Below are 18902 nucleotides of genomic sequence, written 5' to 3' on the forward strand. Positions count from 1 at the left end.
TAGATGTATAGTGGTAAAACACATCAGGCTGATCATATGAAAAGAAAAATGTATGAGATGGGCTTGTGGGTCCTGGCCCCACAGGCCCCTTTTCCTTGTGTATTCCAGACATCCTCACAGTTTATCTTAGTCTATAGAAGATTAAAAATGGCCATAAGCTCTTTGACACCTCCTGCATTGAGTGGAGGTCTATGTCCCCTCTCCTTGAATCTTGGCAGTCTTTGTAAAACTATTTTGATGAACAGAATGCTGGGGAAGGGATCCTGTGCTGGTATCTGAGATCAAGTCTTAAGAGATTTGGAATACTTGTTCTTGGAGCCCTGGAAGCTATGATGTGAGCAGCCCACATCCCTGTGGAAGGGATGCCACAGAGAGAGCCCAGGACAACTGGCAGAGGGAGAGGAGCTGACTGACTCCCACCTTCCAGCCACCTCTGCTGGGTGACTAGGTCAGCAACCAGCTGAAGACTACCAATGGCTGCTGTTTGAAGTCACAACGTTTTAGGGGAGCTTACTGCACAGTAATAGATAACCACAGCTTGTGCCAGGACAAGGGTGGCAACTTCTTTTGGCTAGGTAAATAAGGCCTGCCTCCTGCTTCCACCAAACTTGTTTGGGGCACAAGCCCTCCCATTTGTTTACATATTGCCTATGGCTACTCAAAGGCAGAGCTGGTTAGTTGTTCAAAGACCATATGGCCCACAAAGCTTAAAATACTTATTATCTAAACTTTTGCTAAAAAAGTTCACTGATCCATCTCCTAGAAGAAGCCTTATCCTCGAAATCCATGATTTTCTTTCCAGGAGAATACATAATAACTACTTTATTGCCATTCACCATCTAAAGTACCACCAACCTAAGCATCAGAGATCTTATGCAACTTTGGCCAAGATGTATGACCTTTGGAAAGCCAGGTCACCTCTCTCGGTCTCAGTTACCTCATTTATAAAACAAGGAGACTGGACTGGATTAGTCTTCCCTTGAAACATTCTGCGGAACACTAGACCATAGAATGATCCATGGAAAAACAGCTCTACAGTCACACCAGCAGAAGCACCACATACTACCTATCCTATTGGAAATAGAAAATGCATAGTCAGGATTCTGCAGCAAAGAAAGAAGACCATCTTTGTTACATAAGTATTTTTTTTTCCAAACACTTTTGGCATCATAGTCCCTTTCCAAAACCACCTGATATCATCACAGGGAACCCATATCATAAAGAACACACCCTAGGAAACACTCTACTGGGTTCTCTGTAAGGTCTTTTTTTTTTTTTGCTTCAATAGTCCCTGAATCTAGAATCCATTCTTCTGGCTAGAGAGAGTTAACTTTTTTCCCCCTGTGTTCTTTTAGACTTCCCTTTCCAAAAACTGCTGCCTTTAATTTCTTTGCAATGTGAAACTCTGCCAGTAAAATCTGCTGACTTTTCAGACTGGAGAAGCAGGGGCCAATTAAGCAAGTTGCAAATTCTCCTAAAGGAACTAAAATGACACAGTGATCACCAATCTTTGGATGACAATTATAATTATGGTCTTGAAGTAAAAGGACAAATGCAGACACATTTTTAAATTGTTATTGGTTTTTATAAGCTGAAGATTTCTTTGTGTGTGCCAAAACAGAGTGCACATTCCTTCTCAGCATTACACATGCTATTTATGCAACATCAAATGTTTAGAAAATGTTAAGTATAAGGTAACCTTACATACTCAGACCACTTTGTTTAAAATGCCAAGTTATCTGACCAATTATATTAAACAAGGAGGTGTTTGTCCCACTAAGATAATAATAGGACAAGGCTGTCTTCCAAGAGCCATTTGAGTACCATTTGTTCCCCTTGGTGGGGGCACAAGTCCTGAAGAAGCCCACGGTATTAAGTATGCACATGCCTTCTCTTGGTTCCAGCTATTTCAGACTTAACAAGTTATACTAGATGAACAACTCAATGATCAACTTTCTCAGCAAAACACCTCAATTTTAATAGCACACAAGTATTTTCTCTAGTAACTATCAAGAATAAATATTAATAAACTCATTCTCATAAAAAGAAAAGGGATTTTCTACAATAAATCTTCTGCACTTCTATTTCCATTTGAGTATCCACTTCCCAGAACACCAAACTGATAATCAACCTTCTAAGATTGTTCAGGGGGAAAAAATGGAAATAATAGCATGGTTCTGGCCTTTGAGCTGGTCAATAAAGATACTCTCCCTTCAACTGTGAAGTATTACTGAGTCAGGGGCTCCGTAATACATTCTTTTATATTCATTCAGTACTTTAATCACGCATTCCACTGTGAAAGTGACTTCATTAGTAAGAAATTCTGTGTTCTTAACACAGAATTATCTGCATTGTAGGTAGCCAGGTGTGTGCATATTTGCGTGTAGGGTAGGTAGGGTTCGGAGGAGAATAAAGTGGTTTTGGAACCAGAAAGATCTAGATGTAATTCTAATTTGCTATGTGACCTTAGAGAAATCCTTGAACCCCTCTGTTTTCAATTGACTCAATTGTAAAATGGGAATTATATTGCTTATTTTATTAGGTAACTGAGGATTACTGACAATCTATGTAAAGCATCTAGCACACACCAGGCCATTGTAAGTATCTAATGAAAGGATGCTTTATTACTCCCTGTCCCTGTACCTCCATTCATTCATTCAACAAATATTTATTATGATGAGTCTACTATGACAATGTAGTGAGTGAGTTACAAGAGTGAGCAAGGGAGACACGGGTCGTTACAAAGTCTAACCAACCAGACATCGCATGGCACAAAGTATACCTAGTAATTACAACAGAAACACCTGGACAGTGTGTACTGTGTACCAGGTGCTGTTCTAAGAGCTTTTCCACATATTCACTCACTGAATTCTTACAATAACCTCATGAGGCAGGTACTTGCCTAAGATTATGTAACTAGTCAGTATGGATTTGAACTTAAGCATCTGGCTCCAGAGTCTGCTTTTAAAAGTGATGCTGTGTTGCCTCTCTAAACATTTGAATTTAATTTTATGCTTTAAAAGCATAAATGGTCCTTGAACAAGAATATAAAAAAGCCAGTGAATCAGTTGACCAAAAGAGACTGTTATTTCCTTTAGAGAAAAGTCATAGAAACAGTAAGTAGGTCAATTGAGCAAGTGGTGACATGGACTGGCCAATACCCAGTGCCAGGTGATACCATTCACTTCTCCTGACCCTCACTCCATCATTGTTTGCCTTTGAACCCAGCATTTGCTTTCTGGCAATGGCACTAGGAGAAAAGTTAATTTACTGTAGTTTTTTATTTCACTCAACCCTGACCCTTTCATCTCCTACAACCACAGGACTCCTCTAGTTCTTATCAATTCTTGACCTTTAACATCATATTTTTTTTTAATCCTACCAGAACCTTCTAGCAGAAAAAGTTAAAGGAAAGTCAAATTGGCATGCTTTATTTTATTCTGTTCTTTGCTTGAAAGTGTCCATATGACTGGATGCTACCGGCTAAGTGGTTTCCTGAGTGTTTGCCAGGAAATCAAGGGATCAGGAAGGAAAGCAGGTATCAGACCAAGGTTCAGGTCTTATTAAATAGACACCATCTAGTTCTGGAAGTCTGAGCACAATTAACAAGATAGCAGCAGCTTGTTCCAAGAGACCCTTTAGATTTTAAACATACGTCATCACCATTATCATAGAATAAAAATAACAACGCTAATATAAACAAGAACCACCCTTTTCTAACTAGTCAAGAATGATTAAGGGAAAAAAATGGTCATACTTACAGGAGGGCACTGTGCAAGTTTATCAGCTGCTACTAGTTGAACATTCAAGTGTTTACTTTGGGATTTTCCTCTAGATTTAATCAATCGCTGTAAAACCTAAGAGAAGACAGGAGCCGAGCTCTTATCAATGAATTGAAAGAAAATCAAATAAAATGGGATCTTTTTTTAGTCTGTTTAGCCTTAAGGATTAGTAAAGAGGAAATGCAATGTGAGAAATCATATACTATACAAACTCTGTAATGATGTCATCCATTTGCAGTGGCTTTCAGTATAGTGGATTGATTCATGTGTGTTCATGCTGTTCTACCTCTGTGTGAGGTCTTGGAGGGCCCTTGAGTTCCCACTCTGTATTTTATAATTTCCTGGAAATTTCAAAGACAGTCATACAAAAGTGGAGGAACTGCTCTGTACCAGGTCACTTATGTTCGGTAATATTTTGATTTTATTCAGTTGAGTAATATTTTGATTCACCACCTTTATGTCAGATAAATATCACAGTTGTTTACATATTTGTTTATTTTGTCATAAGTAATTAATAGGAAATTCTAGTTTAATTTCATATTAATCAGACTACTCATAATGGAATAATATATTCCTCAAAGAACCCAACCTTCAAACAAGTGTCTAGGGCTATGACATTTCCATAAGAAATGTTCATCCAGTGATATTTTACCTTTAATATGATAAGTATAGTATAAATATCATTATCTTTCTTGAACTATGTATTCTCTCAACTGGGGAGAAAATATAGGTGATCCAAGAATCAATGTTATACAAACAATTTACCAAGATAGAACCTGTAGTCTAGGAAAAGCCAGAGTCTACTTCTTCTGACCTTTCTTAAATTTTTTAAAAAATTTCTATTATATACTTGTATAACTCTCTGGTTTGAGACCAATGAACATCTTATAAGAATGGACTCTTCTTTATTTGCTATTTCAAAATTCCTAGAACCTGGAGACTGTTTTAAAATGGGCTCATCAAAAAGAACCTCAGTTTTTTCTTGCCCACTAACAGCAACAACAACAAAACAGAGAGCAAAAAAAATATCTCAAAAGAAATGTGCTAATCCTCAAGACTGAAATGAGCCGATTACCTTTGGAGATGAGACTTTTACATGAACAATAATTGGTGCTAAGGAAGTCTTTATAAGTTGTGCTGGGTGATTGATGGTGTCTGCATCAAGAACAACCAATTGCAAAGATCTTGCCAACTCAAAGATTCTTTCAATTTCACTTTGTACTTCCGCTAAAAGGAGAAACAAGAAATAACAGGTACTCTTTATTCTCATTAGTCAGTATTTCTATTAAAAAAAGTATATATTTCAGATATGTTTGTCTACATTACAAATCAAAATATTCTGAATTTTCCTAACCATGTCTAGTTTAAAGTCTTCTAAAGAGAGAGAGATGGTTTGAGTTTTTCATAAAACAAAACAATTGGTGGAAAACTCAAGCTTTTTAAATTTGCTTCTTACATTCAACCTAACATTTAGCTATTTATATAGCCTTGGTGGGGTTTTTTTATGTTGTTTTTTGATTATTGCTTTGTTCTTCTTTACTTTTGTTTCAGCTATCAAAACTGAAACCATATTTAGGAAACAACTGAGATACGTGAAGCAACATCAGAGAGAAAGCAAATTACATTGAAATAACAGCATTATTATTATTATTGCAGTACTTGGAAGGGAGCCCAGGGTAACTCTGCTACTGAGCTACATCCCCAGCCTTTTTTATTTTGAGACAAGGTCTTACTAAGTTGCCTGGTCTGGACTTGAATTTGTGACCCTTCTGCCTCAGTCTCCCTAATCCCTGGGATTACAGGTGTGCACCACCATGACTGGCACAGTGTAACGGTTCTACTATCAACAAGTTATATATTAATATTTTGTAAACATTCTTTTAAAAAAACTAGGAATAACTTGTTTTGACTGTTATGCACATCTTCATACCACAGTTTAATTGTTCAGTGTTTCCTCTTACAATTAACAGATTAGCAATTCTAGCTCAATTTAAGAGTTGGAGCCAGTGGACTTTTCTAAAACATAATCATCTTTGGTATTAAAAAAATACCCTAAGGCTAATTATATTAAACTGCTGCATTACATCTAGATGCAAATCTTTTCAGCTGTTTATAAGAGTCAAGTGACCCAAATCTGCATGGATTTGGTCAAATGAAAAATCGAGTTCTTTTCAAAGGTCTGAAGCAACCCAACTATTTCTTTTTTAAGGAAAATGGATAATCCAAATACACTATAACTTTCTGAAATATAAGAAAGTTCCTTATATATTTTATAATTCATCTGATTTAATTGCGCCATGTCCAAAACGTGAATTAGAGTATTTATTTTCAGAGAGATTATTTTGTTTTGTTGTTTTGGTCTTTCCTTATTTTTATGGATATTGGTGTGACCTAATAATATTTCAATCTGGTGTACTCTATAATGTTTTAATATAGCATACACAAAGCTATTTAAATGATACCAAAGGTGGCCTAGAGAAAAGGTAGTATTACTCTATAAATACCCTCACTGAAAAGGGTTTGTGACAGAATCTCATAATTTACTTTGCTTGTCCAGGATAAACTCAAGTTTGTATCATACACACACACACACACACACACACACAATTCTCCTTTCTTTAACCAAAAAGATTAACAGGGTATATGGGGTCATAAATACTCCAGGCTTATCATGTAGCTCTACTTTTTTATGGAAGAAGTTTGTTTTTGTTTTTTTGTACCAGGGACTGAACCCAAGGGTGTTTACATACCTAACTGCATACTCAGTCCTTTTTTTTTTTATGTTTTGTGACAGGGTCTCACTAAGTTGTTTAGGGCCTCACTAAGTTGCTGAGTTTGACTTTGAACTTGTGATCCTCCTGCCTCAGCCTCCCAAGCCACTGGGATTACAGGTTTGTGCTACCAAGCCTGGTGAAGAGGGTTTTTTATAATATCAAAAAGCCTTATTTTCTATACAACCACTGATGTTTAACACATAATGTATGAATTTAAAGAGTCAACATATCTGTTGTTTTTCATATTATCTAATATCAATGATTTGAAAAATTTCACATTGCTTTGAGGAGCGACTAGCTTTCAAGTTATCAATTTAAGGACATTAGATAAGTAGATTTATTTGCCAAATTCTTCTGAGACAATATTCTACATTTGTTAGTAATAATAAACATATTTTCCCCTTTTATTTCTGGCATGTCAGAAACAGTTTAAAAAGAAATTTGTCTTGGGGCTGGGCTTGTAGCTCAGTGGTAGAGAGCACTTGCCTCGCATGCGTGAGGCACTGGGTACGATCCTCAGCACTACATAAAACTAAATAAATAAAATAAAGATATTGTGTCCATCTACAACTAAAAAAAAGAAAGAAAAAAGAAAAAAATTGTCTTAAGAAGGAAGTTTGGAAAATTAAACCAATTTTGACTATAGAAAGTTTCAGTCGCAGGATGTTGGAGCATGTCCTCTATGCTGTTTTCATTAAGCTGCCACTGGGTTTAAAGAAGCTTGTCACCAGGACTATCCCTGAACATATCTACATTGTTTTATGCTTCAAATTGGAATGTGATATCTTCAGAAGCAGTGAAAAGGCAGTAACGCTAACTGGACTGCCCTGGTATAAGGATCCTCCAGGTCCTCCAAGTCCCTGTCCAAATAACTCAGAAATATCTGGATCTATTTACTCGGCCCTAGCAATGAAGTTAAGTGTAGTTTCTGACGGAAGAAGAAGCAGGCACACCTATTGCATAACCATCACAGAACCTTTGGGCAATAGGCACTCTGGCATAAGCAGAGAGGTGGAGTTTAGATTGACAGAGGAAGCCAGGAGGCCACATTACTTACTGGGATGAGCCCAAAATTCAGAATGTGTGTGTGTGTGTGTGTGTGTGTGTGTAAGAAAAAGGTATCTTTATTTACATTATCTTTATTTACATAGATAATTTTCTCTAAAAAAAAACCTCAACCATGCCAAACAATCCTGGCTACCTAGACTAATTATAAGAGGGATTCCAAAGGAAGTTTCTTCCTGATCCTATTCTAGGCAAAGGAAGCTGAGGATTCATAGATTATGATCTGGAGGCCCTCAAGGAACATTTCAAAAAGCTGACCACAGGTGACCCAGCCCGTCTTTCTAGCATCTCTTTGACTGGTGATACTCCTATACCCACATCTATTCATATTACTGCCATGGGCCTAGGTAGCATTTCCCAACATTTCCTGGAACAGTAATCCCACAATATTTCCCATGAAAGAAAGGGGTTTAAGCAAGGGACATATTGCATACTAGAATAGCTTCTTTTAGAATTTCAAATGTGTTACCTTTCATATCTTCAGGGCTATAAGAAGTCTTGCAATGAAGAAAACTGCCAACTGTTTAATTCATCATTTCTAAATTTATTTGACCATGGAAAACATTTTAATGTAACAACTATTAATATCTTATAAAATAAACATTTCATAAAATCTATTTAAGAGATCTCTTTAACAAGCAACACTATTTAGCTCTAACAGATTGACGTCAATCTACTCTTTCAGTCTCTTTTCTGGTTCCTCTAAAACCATGCCTGCACTCTCCTTTCTAAGCATGTTCCACACAAATCTAGTTGTTTCTCAATCACACATGCTTTTTTTTAATGGGCCAATGTTTTTATACATTCTTGTGTGCCTTGAAGAACCAGCTCAAATATAACTTCTAAAAAGTCCTCACAAACCGCTCACCCCCACCCTTCTTCATTATCCTCTAGCTTGCTCTTTCTAATTTCATTATCCCAGAGTATTTTAACCATCTGTCCCTTCTTTTTCTTTACCCATGAGCAAAATACTGAGTCTTAGTTCTATCTGTATTTCCTGAGTCTAGCATAACGCATGGCACATAACAAGTGTTTGATAGACATTTGATGAAAGAATCTACAAATTATGTATTTAATAAGACAACAAATAAGCAACTCAGTGTTATTTTAGATTGACATTAGATGAATTCCAATTGTTGTGGGTACATGACTTCACAGAGTACAGTTAAAAACCAGTGAACTGAGATCTACTTTGTTTCTTCTGAGTATTAATACTACCCTTCCTCATATACCTCACCAACTCTTATGACAGGTAACTAGAGTATAAGGACCAACTTCAGGGAATATCCATGAACTCCTTAGCTGGTGCAAATGGTTGAAGGAACAGGCAACCTAATTTAGCTTTTTAGCATCTTTAGCCTTTCATAATATACCAGAAGGAGAGGTGGTTAAAAGTTAAAGACACAAAGATAGAAGATAGGAGAACAGAGAATAAGAAGCTTGTTTGAGAAATCTTCAACCTACCTGACTGTCCTCATCACCCATGATATTTTATTTTAGTCAGCTACCTGCTATGATTCACCATCAACAGGCCACCATCACTGTCTCAAGGCAAAATACTGTGCCTTTAAGAATGTTTCACTTTGTGGAAGGCTCTAAGCACAGGACTGGACAAGGAAACACTCACCTCTAGGATATACCCCTCACATGCACTGGCATGTGAGGCATCCCCTCACAAGCAACCATCCCACAAATATGTATTGGTGATCACCATGTACCAATCTCATGCCAGGATTATAGAGATAATGCTTTGTATCTTCTTTCCAACCTTAAATCAGGGTCAAGGCAAGCCTTTGGTGGATTCTTTTTTCTCTCTTTTTTTTAAATTTATTTTTAAGTTATAGTTGGACACAATATCTTTAATTAATTTATTTTTATGTGGTGCTGAGGATTGAACCCAGGGCCTCGCCTGTGTTAGGCGAGCACTCCACCACTCCCCCTTTTTTGGATTCTTGATGAGACATTAGGACATGCAGCTGGAAACGCTAGTTACTATTATTGTTATTGTTTTTATTATTTAGTTTTCTATCCTCTGTACAGCCCATTTCAGCAACATGGAGGAGAAGCATCTTTCCTAGTTAAAACAAGTTGCCCTTAGAATGTGAATGCAAAAGAAAATTCAAGGAAAGATTCTGCACCACTCTTGACAGTCATGGAGAACAAGAACATACTTTCAGGATGAATAACGTGATTCACCAGCAGCATGGACTCACTTCTATCCATAGCCCTGCTCATCCACAGCCTTTTGCTCTTCTCAATCATGGTGAATTTTAGGATGCTTTCTCACTAGTACCCCAGAAAAGACACATTTTAATTCCCTGCATGTAATTAATGGTGGTTGCCATTACTTCAAGGTGTGACTATTCTGTGTACTATCAGCTAGCAACAGAAGCAACACCAAGAGCACCATTATCGATTTCTTCTAAAGATCTGAGAAGACTGAACATAGGATTTCCTTTCGTGTCAGCTGTGAGTCAGGTATGACAATTACCATTAGCCTCATTGAGAAGCTTAGGCAAAACAGAGATGAGTGGTTTCCCGTTTTTAGGCAGTAACAGACCAGGGGAGTCGTTGAGGATTCTTCCAACCAGACTACCAATTAGCTAATTGACTAGAGCTGAAAGAGACAGAACAGGCTCTGGCTGCTGCAGAATTCTGCTCCCTTCATGTCCATTCTAGCATTCTCTTCAGTTATTGGCACTTCCTCATTCAGACCAGGGAGCAAACTGGAAAAGACATTCACAAATACATCCTGTGTCATGATAGTCTAAAAGTACAGGATAGAAAAGTACCACATTTGAATATCTTACCTAAGCTGGACCGGGTGTTTGAACGTTCAATTATTGCTCTCTTGCTGGGATTATTTAGGACAGACCTCTTAGCAAGAGAAATGTCAGCTGTCACTCTCGTTATTGATATCCTATGAATAGGAACACAGAAGAGAACAAGCCAGTAAAAATGTTACAGGGCTCTCCAAGTGAATTATAACCACAGTACTTAATAACCATTTTACATACTATAGTAGAACCACAGTATAATAAATATTGGCCACAAGAATTTTAAACAGGCTTTGGCTAGTATTAAAATACAAGCAGAGCAAATAGAGGAAGGTTTTTGGCTATTTAATTGAAAAATTACTCCAGTAAAAATGCTCTTCTCCATTATGGCCGTCCTGGCCAAGTTCCCTTTACAATGCACACCACACCAGGAGGGAATCAAAACATATGCATACACCATGCTCTTTCTAGGAAGCAGCAATACAATTTCCTCACAATTCACAGATGATCTGCTCTTGAACAAGACCTTCAGGAGCTACCAATACTCTTTTCCAGCATTTCAATGCCTCTGGCTAAAGGAAGAAACCCTCTTCATTTTGATCATCAAAGACGACCAATTGGTGATAGACTAAGTTGTATTCCTATGCTCAATACTTCATTCATGATTCATGGAACGTTTCTCCACAGGCTCAAAGGGAGACTTCACTTGTAAGAATGTGAGAAATATGGTTTCTTTTCTACAGCCATAGGATTCTTTAGCATATTTGCATATGACTTTGAATGCACATGTTGGGCAGTCCTAAGAGAGTACAGTTGAGGGCAATGTGAATATTATGCCAGGGTTTTGATAAGTTAGAAAGAATCCTGCAATCATGGAAGAAAAGAATAAAGTAAAGACATTGCAAATGATGAATGGAGACAAGGGTCTATTTGAATATAATTTATCAAATGAGAACATCTGGAATCCACACTTTTAAAACTGTTTTAAGGATTGCTCAATTTCCAGCCATTATCTGCCTGTAGAATCCAAAGCTTGCCTTTCTAAGTCAGTTACTAACATCAGTGGGCCTTTCCCCATTCTCATCTTCACAGCTTCCCAGAAATACATGAGAAAAGTAGCACCCTCTCCCTTTTATACTCAGTGAACATACCTATTCTTCTCCATAGTCAAAAAATTTTGAGGGTTGGAACAGAGAAGAAGCTAGAGTTATTAGCAATTATTCAATCACATGTCATCTCATACCTGTTTGGGAGATACTGGGTATTGTCAGAAGACTCTTTACCTGACTTGCATGATCTGAGCCTTGGAGAGAATTTAGAATAAACCTTTTTGACAAATGGTTGGAAATCACTTCTTTAAACCTACAGACTTTAAACTTCTGGTGTTATTTTAAAGCAAATCACCGCCTGTCTGTGTCATTGTATTTATGTACTGTAGGTGGTCAGGACATTTAAAATTATTTAGCTTTTTAGAATTTTTATGCCCTAATAAGTATTAGATGCATTCTCAAATGTCCTTTGCAGAAAGATCTTGGCAATCATTCTGAACACTAAAGAAAGGCCAAGTGGGTGAGGCTCCAATTTTACCACACAAGGCAAACACTTCTGCATTTCTATTTTCTACATTGGGCTTATATGTGAATTCATTGCAAAACATTGTTCAACTGCTAAAAGACATTGGAAAACACTGGTGTAACAACTTCTTCATTTTACCAAGAAGGAAACTGAGAAACGGAGAGTTTCACATGATTCCACATAGGCTGAGGAGGTCTAAATTAGGTTTCTGAGCACCAGGCCAGGGCTTAGTCATTTGACTTCAGAATTCTCTTTCATTTCAGCTTTCTTATCCAGCAACCCCAAATCTCTACATAAGGCAAATTATCAAGCACAGATGCACAACCTTGGCCTTGGTCTGAGAGATGGTCAGGATTTAAATCAGTTTAAAGTCAAGCGAACCCACATATGAGTTTCTATTACTCTGTAGCCCTCTAAAGCTTTGAGGCATGAACTCTCATAGGCAATTCCTTTTCTTTACAGAACAGGGTTTTCATGTTTATTATTGTGATTCTGGGTTTCTTGTATGTTTATTTTAAGAATGGAGCTGCTGGATAAAAGTCATATCCAGAGCAATCCAGATATCTGATTAAAGACAAATGGGTTGGTTTAAAGACAGAATTCAACTTTCTAGAATAATGATTTTTGGTTTGTTGCAAGATTTTATTCTGCTTACGTGAAAATCAAATATTCTTATTCTACAAGCCAGATAGTAACCCTTGGTTTGGGGTTTTTTGTTTTGTTTTGTGGTACTGGGGATTTAACCCAGGGACATTTAACCAATGAGCCACCTTCCCAGCCCATTTTTTAATTATTATTTTAAATTTTGAGACAGGGTCTCTCTAAGCTGCTTAGGGTATTGCTAAATTGCTGAGGCTGGCTTTGAACTTTCGATCCTCCTGCCTCAGCCTTTCCAGCTTCTGGGACTGTAACCCTTGGTTCTTAACACTTGAAGTGTTTATCAACAGATGCATGGTCTAATTCTGAGTTATTAAAGCACTTTTACAAAGCCCTTTTCAAATACTATCGAAGTCCTAAAAAACAAAGATATAAAACTGTTTCATATGTTTGAAACAGAGGGAAAGGTGTGGGCAATAAAGCATTCTTTCTTATTTTATTTGCTAATAAATTACAAGTTCATTTGCTAATATAAGTTACTTGTTAATAAAATTCAGATGCATAAAGTAGAGATCTGGAACATATAGACACTACCCTAGCAACTCTAATAAGACAAAATAAGTGTTTATCTTACAAGGATGCTCACTATTATCAAAATCAGACATCAAATCCAAATCTTCTTTTTTTAATAAGACTCCCAGCAAAGAACTATCAAATGTAAATACTTTTTAAAAAATTTATGACATCCTTTCTATTTATTTTCTTGCTATAGTCATACCCGGTGTCTTTTGGCCCTTCTGTGCATCTCTGGAAAAACTTTGTTAGTAGTTACTGGCCAGTAGCTTAAAAAAAAAAAAAAAAACAATAGTAGGAGTAGGAGATTGATTCCTCAGCAGCCTGGATGTAGCAGCAAATTCCCTAGAAACTAGCAAAAATAATTCTCTAAATGCAGTAAATCTGAAACACAACCATTGCTTATTTTTACTTTAGAATTCACCTTAATTGCTATAACCCAATATATCATGGGCTATTCATATTAGTTTTCTGTGATAGTCTATGTAAAGATAGTTTTCAGTTATGACACATGCATTAAAAAATAATTTATAGTTCCATGATGGTAATGCAACAGCTGTAAAGCCCTTCAATATTTTACCCTTGCTATATCCTAGTATTTATAGGGAAAAGTGTTTCAAAGAACAAGGGAGTGTGCTGTCAATAGAAATGGATGAAAGGCACAGGAGGACATGAATATTGCCCTGGATCTTTCTCTTCCTGGTTCTATGGCCACAGAAAGGTCATGACATCTTTTGAGTCTTAGTATCCTAATCAATAAAATGGTAATGGTAGATTTGTCAAAACTGTCTCATGGGTTTGTCATTAGGAGCAAACAAGATAATATATAAAAGTGCTTTCTTAATTATCTTAGTGTTCTATGTTGATAAGCACATATATAATGTAAGCAAGACAAATGATTATTAGATAGTTGAAGACTTGAAGGAGACAATATCTTTATATCCTGTCCTCAGAAGTTAGTAGAAACCATAGATTCAGCCATCCCAGAGTTGGTAAAATTCAAATACATTGCAAGGAAAGATAAATCAGGTCAGACAACGATGTAATAAAAATCTGTTAATTTACACATTCAAGTCTGGCCCAAAAGTGTTCAATTAGACCCAGTGTTTGTGGACTAATGAGTCCACATTTGAGTGAGAGGATATGACAGGAACCGAAAGTCACTTGTTCTTTTCCCCTTTGTTCACTGAAATTACAAATTGTGTTCATTCTTCCATGGCTTGGCTGCTTTGTGATAGCATCAATTGTTCCCATTTCCTTTTACAAGTAAATACTATCTATTTTGAGTCTCTCTAAATTGTATTCTCAGCTTCTTCTCTTTCAATTTCTTTCTCAACTACCTGCTTTGTTTTCCTTATATGTTGTCTGGATAATAGCTTCCTTTAGCTGAAGATCCTAACCCTGTAGATTTTGTGCTGTTTAGGATTTTAAGCCATGATTGTGTCAGTTACAATGCGTTGGATAATGCCTAAGAATTGATCTGATCCAGTTGTCAAAAAAGCCTAAAATAACAGACTTCAGAGGCTTTGACATGAATGGCATAGGTCAACAAACTGCAACTGGTTTGACTTCGTGCTATTTGGCCTAAAAATTGTAGATTCAACCAGCTGAGCAAACCTCATAGGAAAGGATCATTCCCAATGAATATGTGAAATGAAGAGAGAAGCCCATAGTGTAACTACTGTGTCCTCACCAGACTGAGTACCATTTTAGCAGATTGTTAGGGCCACTTAATTTATAGTATGGCCGCAGGAAGTATTACTATATGTGGATATTCACCTATGCCTTTTATTTTTCTTACATGTACTACAGTTAGGCCTCACAATAGCAACCACAGCAGTAAAACTGTATAGTAACTAGGTCTCAATGATTCAAGGAGAAAATCTTTGCCAGCTGCTCTTCTGATGGGGGACTAATATCTAGAATATATAAAGAACATAAAAAACTTAACATCAGAAAAATGAATAACTCATCGAAAAATGGGCAAATGATCTAAACAAACATTTCTCAAAAGAAGAAATACAAACAGCCAACAAATATATGAAAAAATATGTAACATCCTTAGCAATCAGGGAAATGCAAACCAAAACTAGACTGAGATTTCATCTCATTCCAGTTATAATGGTAAATCATTAAGAATACAAATAATAATAATTACTGGCAAGGAGGTGGGGACAAAGCTTTATTTATACATTGTTGGTGAAACTGAAAATTAGTACAACCACTTTGGAAAGCAGTATGGAGATTCTTCAAAAAACTAGGAATGGAACTACCATATGGCCTAGCTATCCCATTTCTTTGAATTTATACAAAAGAACTAAAATCAGCATACTATAGTGACACAAGCATACCAATGTTTATAGCAGTGCAATTCACAATAGCTAAGTTATGGAACCAGCCCTAGGTATCTGTCAGCAGATGAATAGATGAAGAAAATGTGGTGCCTCTACATGATGGAGTTTTACTCAGTCATAAAAAAAGAATGAAATTATGTCATTTGCTGGTATATGGATGGAACCGGAGAACATAATGATAAGCAAGATAAGCCAGACTTAGAAAGTCAAGGGTTGAATGTTTTTAATGATTCCTTTCATATGTGGAAGTTAGAGAAAAAAAAAGGAATCTCACAAAAATAATAAGGAGACCAATGGAGATCGAGATGGAGAGAAGAGGAGAGAGTATGGGAATTACGGGGGAATGAAATTAACCAAATCATGCTATGTCCATGTATGAATATACCTCAGTGGATTCAGCTTTTATATATAACTATAATGTACTAATTAAAATAATAATGATGATAATAGAAAGGAGATCAGTAGATTACAGCAAGCAGATCAGGAGGAGAGATAAGGGAAGAGGGGAGGGAAAGCAAAGTACTAAGGAATGAGATCTATCAAATTATGTTATATGCATATATAAATATGACATAATAAATCTCGCTATTACATATAATTATAATGCATCAATATAGAAAAACTAAACTGATCATAGCTAAGGTATCAAAAAACCCTCTCAAGTTTATGACTCTAATAGTTAAGCAGTTGGACTTTAGTCTAATTCATTGAATTAATTTTTAACTAAGATCTGAAAAACAGTACTGAATAGAAACACCTCTTAGCTAATGGATATTTTTGCTTTTTCTGAAAAAAAAAAAAAAAGGCAGGACTTTCTCCTGCCATTTTGTCTAAACAAATTGCATTCACAGTCAATGAAACACTGAGTAGGTTTCCACTAGAACATATTGTTTATGCTGTGTCACTGAGTGAAAGCCTTCCATGTGATTGTTCTCTTGGCTGGTTTCATTTAAAGTCTACTTGTCATTTTCTCTCCTTTTATTAATTGGTAAAACATAATGTAGCATATTTTCATAGCTCAAAACATAAGGATATTCTCCAAGCAACAGACACATCAGAGCCAGTGAGAAGCTACCAGCCAATTTCTTCTTCCTTATTAAAACAATGAGTTCATGCACCAGTGAACTCATTGTTTTACCTGCGGCACTGGCTTCTTATTCTTAACAGTAAGTCCACTCTGTCACATGACCTTTAACATCTTTCTCCCACTGCCACACATGGGTCCTTTCCGGTGCTAAGTCTGTGTGTAGCTACTACCTACACTGTTACTGGCTTCTTCCCCTAGATTCTCTGCCATGTCATCAGACCTCATGGACACTTGGCACTGAAACTTATTCTGTTTCTATTAGAACCAACTTCAGTAGTGTGTATGCAGACCAATGGTACAGAATAGAAGACACAGAGACAAACCCACATAAATACAGTTATCTCATACTAGACAAAGGCACCAAAAACATACAGTGGAAAAAAGATAGCCTCTTCAACAAACGGTGCTGGGAAAACTGGAAATCCATATGCAGTAAAATGAAACTAAAAATCCTGATCTCTCACCATGCACAAAACTCAATTCAAAGTGGATCAAGTAACTAGGAATTAGACCAGAGACCCTGCACCTAATAGATGAAAAAGTAGGCCCAAATCTTCATCATGTCAGATTAAGCCCCAAACTTTCTTAACAAGACTCCTAAAGTGCAAGAAATAAAATGAAGAATCAATAAGTGGGATGGATTCAAACTAAAAAGCTTCTTCGCAGCAAAAAAACAAAACAAAAACAATCAATGAGGTGAAGAGAGAGCCTAAAGAATGGGAGCAAATTTTTGCCACATGCACATCAGATAGAGCACTAATTTCCAGGATATATAAAGAACTCAAAAACTTAACACCAAAAAAGCAAACAACCCAATCAATAAATGGGCTAAGGAACTGAACATACACTTCTCAGAAGAAGATATACAATTGATTAAGGAATATATAAAAATAATGTTCAACATCTCTAGTAATTAGAGAAATATAAATCAAAACTACTCTAAGATTTCATCTCACACCAATCAGAATGGCAGTTATCAAGAATACAAACAACAATAATTGTTGGCAAGGATATGGGGGGAAAGGCACACTCATACATTGCTGGTGGGACTGAAAATTGGTTCAACCACTCTGGAAAGCAGTATGGAGATTCCTTAGAAAACTTGGAATGGAACCACCATTTGACCCAGCTATCCCACTCCTCGCTCTATACCCAAAGGACTTAAAATCAGCATATTATAGTATTATAGTACTATAGTAATGCATCAATGTTTATTGCAGCTCAATTCACAATAGCTAAACTGTGGAAGCAACCTAGATGCCCTTCAATAGATAAATGGATAAAGAATCTGTGGTATATATACACAATGGAATATTACTCAGCACTAAAAGAGAATGAAATTATGGCATTTGTAGGTAAATGGATGGAGTTGGAGAACATCATGCTAAGCAAAGTAAGCCAATTCCCCAAAAATCAAAGGCCAAATGTTCTCTCTGATAAGTGGATGCTGATCCATAATAGGTGTGGGGGGGAGATGGGAAAAATGGAGGAACTTTGGGCAAAGGGGAGGGAGAGGAGGAGAAAGGGGCATGGGGGCCGGAAAGATGGTGAAATGAGATGGCCATCATTAATCTAGGTACATGTATGTATGACTGCACATATGAGAAGTTGTGCTGTAATTGTGTATAAAGAATCAAAATGCATTCTGATGTCATACATACCTAATTAGAATAAATAATTTTTTTAAAAAAATAGTGTGTATGCTCTCATTGATGCAGACAATTCTACTTGATTCAAGACAAATAACTGCTGATACAACAAAATGAATTTCCTCTTTCTGGGCCAAAGGATTAGGAAGACATCAGATTCTTCATTCTTGAATCCAGTAATTAAGCCACTCATTTTCTATTTGCTAAATTATCTTTTTTTTTTTGATCAGTGCTATCTGTCAAACTTTTAAATAACATTGCTGTTTATAGGCATGTCATGTGGGGACCAAAACACAAACATAGGCAGTGTTATGGGATGGAATTTGTTCAGATCAAGGGCTGCTATGGGGCCAGAAATTGAGGCACTACTCAGAGCAGCCTTAGGTAAAGTCAACACAGGTTAGAACCGAGTGACTCCAAGCATCACTGAAGGAACAGAGGCTGGGCCATGCATGTTAGCTATCTTTAGTCCATGGAGAGTGACAGAAGGATAAGGGTTAGGGCTCAGAACAGCACAAGGCAGGACAAAGACCACTGCTCTTAAGTTATACAGAGCTCAGCTGTTTCTTTATATTGCATTTTTTAGGAAAGGATTCCCACCAGCCAGAAGTGTTCAAAGGGAAGCTGACTGTCCATCTGACTGTGTTGTGGAAGAGGGAGATTAGAATG

At 36.8% G+C, this 18902-nt stretch overlaps 1 protein-coding gene across 5 annotated transcripts in view; it reads right to left on the reverse strand.

The window, feature by feature from the left end:
- Cacnb4 (calcium voltage-gated channel auxiliary subunit beta 4) overlaps window positions 1–18902 on the reverse strand; it is a 261511-nt gene that overhangs the window by 11831 nt on the left and 230778 nt on the right. For all 5 annotated transcript variants that reach the window (XM_048812261.1, XM_015479177.2, XM_015479178.2 and 2 more), the window contains 3 exons: window positions 10432–10541; window positions 4858–5009; window positions 3762–3857 (listed from right to left, as the gene is read on the reverse strand). In XM_048812261.1, coding sequence (XP_048668218.1) covers window positions 3762–3857; window positions 4858–5009; window positions 10432–10541 — 358 coding nt within the window. The remainder of the gene's footprint in view (window positions 1–3761; window positions 3858–4857; window positions 5010–10431; window positions 10542–18902) is intronic.

Source organism: Marmota marmota, unplaced genomic scaffold (genome assembly GCF_001458135.2).
Source record: "Marmota marmota marmota unplaced genomic scaffold, marMar, whole genome shotgun sequence".
In the NCBI taxonomy this organism is placed as follows: Eukaryota; Metazoa; Chordata; class Mammalia; order Rodentia; family Sciuridae; genus Marmota; species Marmota marmota.